We start from the raw sequence: 4,571 nt of genomic DNA on the forward strand, positions 1-4,571 counted from the left end.
TTATTTCCAGAATATTACTTCCATTTTTTCAATACAATGTTCAAAATTGTTTCAAGAAAACAAATAATACAATTAACCTTATAACTTAAATTGTTTAGTATGTAATTTTGCTATGAAAATAAAATATTGATATCCAACATGAATAACTTTTAAGAGAAGTGGATTCAGAAAAAAAAGAACCAGAACCCTTTCTTTAATGTATAAAAAGATTCTTCAAATCTGAATCTTTAATAATATAATTATGTCTACAAGATTTTCTGTTTTCTATATTATTGGGATGATGACTTTTTCTTTAATTGTTATTATGAGTATTGTTTATATGATTGTTAATCAATCAAATAAAGGTATTAGATTGAATAAAGAAATAATAATGAAGCAAAAAATTAGATCAACATATAAAGACAAACTATTAGACTTATCTCATTTTAATTATGATGAAGAATGTGGAAAGCCATTTAAATATAAACCGAACAATAAAAGAGATTTGTTAATTTATGGAGGATATTTTCCTGATAAACAAAAATGGTTAAAACAACGAGAAGTTATAATAAATACCCTTTCAATAAATCAAAATGGAATTCCAAATGCCACAAAAATTTTGTTATTATGTGGAGAAGCTCCAGAAGCCAATTTCACTTCATTAATGAATTCAAAAGGGGTTGAAGTTGTTCCAGTGAAAAGTGATTTATTATACAATGGAGCAGTTCTAAGATTTATTGTGATACAAAAATATCTTGAAGAAAACAAAGAAAAATATGATAGAGTGTTTGTTGCTGATCTAAGAGATGTATTTTTCTTTGCTGATGGATTTGCTACGTTTTCAGATAGACAATTATATTTAAGTTATGAATGTACTCGAAATAACCGTGGTATTCTAAGATGTTTTACTTTGGACATACGTGTTAATAAAAGATGGATGAGTGATAGTGTTGGTAAAGATGTTGCAGAATTATACGCCGCAAATAAAACAAGAATTATTAATTCTGGAACAATTTTTGGTGGCACTGAAAAGGTTCTTCAGTTACTTCAAATTTATACTTCTCAATTCGATTATCAAAGAGTTCATATATGGGGATATGATCAATCTTTACTAAACCATATGTATTTTGCTGGATATTTCAATTCATTAAATGTTACCATGGCTACTTGTGATCAAATGTTCTGTTTTGATATGAGAAATGGTTGTTATTATAATAAAAAAGAAAAATCATTATTTGTAAGAGGGACTAAGTGTTCCCCAATTATTAGACATAAAATTGTTTCCAAAAATCCTTATTTCTATCTATATTGAATTTGATATAAACTCATTATATCATTACAAAATTCTTTGATTATTATTGTTTTCTTTGTTATTCTCTAATTTTTAACTCATACATTTTTTTCTGAGTTCTTTGTTTCATTCTCATAATGAGTTAGCATTTTCATAATATTAAATATCAAGAATAGTTCCTGTGGAAAATTGTCTTGATTATATTATGTCCCTATTCTCTTTTCTACTTGCTATGTCTTGTTCATTCACTCCAGGTCCCATTGTACTGGATCCATCTAGACTATTCTTTCCTATACTTTCTTGACCTTGTTTATTTTGTCCCTTTCATTCTCCATTTGATATAACCGGAGTTCCTTTATTAACTTTTGTTGTTTTGTTGTTTCTGATTCATTTGTTTGTCTTGTTTTACTTTGTTCAATTATTGTTGGACTTGTTGGTAGTGTTTTGTGGTTGTGCTGGTCATTGACTATTTAGTTGTGTTTTTTTTTTCAGATATTTCTTAACCATGGTTCTTCTTACCACTTTCTTCTCTACATAGTGCTTCTTTATATTTTGATTCTTTATATACATATTCACCTTTAAAATGTATAAAAATACATTAAACACTTGTTTAATATTAGTAGAATAAAAATGATTTTCAACATTTTCAATATCTTTACTTGAAATAATACCATCCTAGATTCTTACTATTTATAGAAATAATATTTCATTAATCCTAATACTTCTTTATTACCTTATTCCTCTATTACTTTGTCATAATTACTCATTATAATATTTAATAATATTATTATGTATCTATTTCTTTATTATATCATTTCAAAGCTCTTCCTTTTCTATATTCAATACATCTTGATTTATCAGCACTATTAATATTTTTATTTAAATTAAAAATTAAAATAATATTTTGATGGTTACTAACATCTTTAACTCATTAGTCCATACATAAAATGATATCTATTGAAGTATTAAATACAATAAATAATACAAATATCATCAAGTGTTTTGTATTTTTTTTTCTTCTTTTTAAATATATTCTATTCTTTATTTTCATTTTATTCTTTTAGTTTAAATTGATAATTGATTCTCATTTCTTTTCCTCTATTTATTTTTATTATCATACCATATCTCAGCATCTTGTTAACGAAAAAGAAAAATATTGAAACCCTTTATTTTATTATTTTACAGCATTTGTTCTGTTTTATAATTCAATAAATAATAAAATAGAATACCGTGAAATATTAAGTTAATATTTAGTTAATATTTATTATTCTAGGATAAACAAAAAATAAAGAAAATAATAAAATATAAAAAATAAATATTTATGTTTAATTATATTATTATTATAAATTATTTTATAATGATATTAAGTTCTGTTCATAATTCAAATTATTATTATTGTCAAATATACTTTATTCATTATTCCTTAATTCGTTATTTTATTAATATCTTTATTATATTCATATCAGTTGTTTTTAATATATCCCTATCATTATATTTTAGTTTTGATTCTATTTATTAATATATTGAAATAATTATCCATTGGCTTATTATATTAGAACATAAACTTTTCTTTATTTTATTCTTTACTATTTTCTATAATAACAAATGAAATTTGTTATAATAAAATATTCAATATTTCTTTGATTATTTATCGATTTATTTTACTTATTTATTAAACATAATTTGATTAATTTTTATATAAAATAAGATGATTATGAACATACCAGTTTTAATAAAAAATAAATAATAATATTCATTTCATTAGTAATAGTTCAATTTAGTGTAAACTATTCTAGTTATTAATTCCAATAACTTTATTTCTCATTCCCTCTTATAAAAATGGCATTTGGCTATAATTTGATTTTCTTTTATTATTTCTTTATACACATATCACTTCAAATTAAAAATAGTTCCAATATGAAAATAGAATAAATAATGAATCCAAATAAACTAGTTAATTACTAGAATTAGAAAAACAAATAATAATGAAGGATAAAGATATGTTTTATTCTATTATGACAAGTCATTAAGTTCTTAATTTTTGAAATTTTCTTGTTATCCTTAGCTCTCATTAAAAACCTATTTATGATTATTTTATTTCATTGGTTATCAATAATATTCACTCTGTTAATCAATTAAAATATTCATATTTTTATAGTACTTCTTTACCTTTGTTTTTTCATGTCATTTTAATAGTTTAATTTTTCACTTTCACTGATTTTTATATAAGTCTTTGTATTTGCTATTTAAATTGTTATTATTCTACTTTTTTGTTTGTTAGACTAATATTATTTAGAATAAATACGTTTATTGTCGTGAATTAGCCAGTCACCCTCTTATCTCTTTTTTTACATATTCATCTATTCACCTCTAGTTAGGTTGTCAGTTTTACAGATTAAGAACAGTAAAGAATAAAACAAAAATAATAAATTAGTGGTGAAGATGAAGAAGATAAAGATTAGATATTTTAAATGAAGAACGAGAACAGATTGGGTGGTTTTCATCAATATAAAATGAAGTTTGGACGTTAGATAGTGAGCATTCATTTGTGCCGTTAGAACAAAACACCATGTCAAGACCATTCTTTCCTGTTATCTTGATCCAATTATCATCATCAACAAAACTGATCATTGCGTCAACACCAAACTTCTGATTTAGAAGTAATACTTTTAAATCAGCATCTTCACCTTTCACCCATAAGACATAATTGTCAAACCCGAGAGGTAATTCTGCACTAATTTCTTCTTGAATATAAACACCAAAGACTTCACCAGTTTCTTCTTTCCATAAAATACAAATATTATTTCTTTTAACTAATTGGGTTAAGAATGCTTCTTTATCATTAAAACAATTAAAATCTTTAATCTCCTCACAATACTGAGTGCCAGTTAATCTCATAATTGCCTTTTTGATATCTTTTGAGATGATTGAATCTGTCTGTTCTTCACAATGAGAAGTCTGATTAGTATTATTTCTTAAAGAATGAACAAGTTGTAAAACTAGATTCAAATCAATAGACTTTTTAATTTCATTAACTTCAACCTGTTTAAGTGCTTCATCAATAATAGATTCTTTGCCTTCAAACAACCCTTTTTTCTTTTCAATTAGAATGTTTTTGAGTTGTGTTCCTTTGATGAGCATACAATATTGGAATAGTTCATCATTCTCAAGTTCATCTAAATATGTTATTACATTGTTCTGATTCATTGAGGCTTTCTTTAATTCTTGAAGATGAGATTGTGAAATATGAAAATACTCTGTCAATATTCTATTTTCAATTTCACGATTAACACGACAAAGA

General features: G+C 23.9%; 2 protein-coding genes across 2 annotated transcripts, besides 7 other annotated features; one reads left to right on the forward strand and one right to left on the reverse strand.

The window, feature by feature from the left end:
- Positions 1 to 241: 241 nt before the first annotated feature.
- Positions 242 to 1,291, forward strand: EDI_157710 (uncharacterized protein; the record flags this gene model as incomplete). The annotated part of the gene is made up of 1 exon (XM_001740978.1): positions 242 to 1,291. One exon carries the CDS (start codon positions 242 to 244, stop codon positions 1,289 to 1,291), a length of 1,050 nt encoding a protein of 349 aa, XP_001741030.1.
- A 744-nt stretch (positions 1,292 to 2,035) lies between these two features.
- Positions 2,036 to 2,061: a sequence feature (AT_rich).
- Positions 2,062 to 2,134: 73 nt separating this feature from the next.
- Positions 2,135 to 2,176: a sequence feature (AT_rich).
- A 95-nt stretch (positions 2,177 to 2,271) lies between these two features.
- Positions 2,272 to 2,388: a microsatellite.
- A 115-nt stretch (positions 2,389 to 2,503) lies between these two features.
- Positions 2,504 to 2,637: a sequence feature (AT_rich).
- A 266-nt stretch (positions 2,638 to 2,903) lies between these two features.
- Positions 2,904 to 2,944: a microsatellite.
- Positions 2,945 to 2,948: 4 nt separating this feature from the next.
- Positions 2,949 to 2,977: a sequence feature (AT_rich).
- Positions 2,978 to 2,997: 20 nt separating this feature from the next.
- Positions 2,998 to 3,024: a sequence feature (AT_rich).
- A 676-nt stretch (positions 3,025 to 3,700) lies between these two features.
- On the reverse strand, positions 3,701 to 4,477 carry EDI_157720 (uncharacterized protein; the record flags this gene model as incomplete). The annotated part of the gene is made up of 1 exon (XM_001740979.1): positions 3,701 to 4,477. One exon carries the CDS (start codon positions 4,475 to 4,477, stop codon positions 3,701 to 3,703), a length of 777 nt encoding a protein of 258 aa, XP_001741031.1.
- Between the last annotated feature and the right edge of the window lie 94 nt (positions 4,478 to 4,571).

Source organism: Entamoeba dispar, genomic scaffold (genome assembly GCF_000209125.1).
Source record: "Entamoeba dispar SAW760 scf_1105229463467 genomic scaffold, whole genome shotgun sequence".
NCBI classification, from domain to species: domain Eukaryota; phylum Evosea; order Mastigamoebida; family Endamoebidae; genus Entamoeba; species Entamoeba dispar.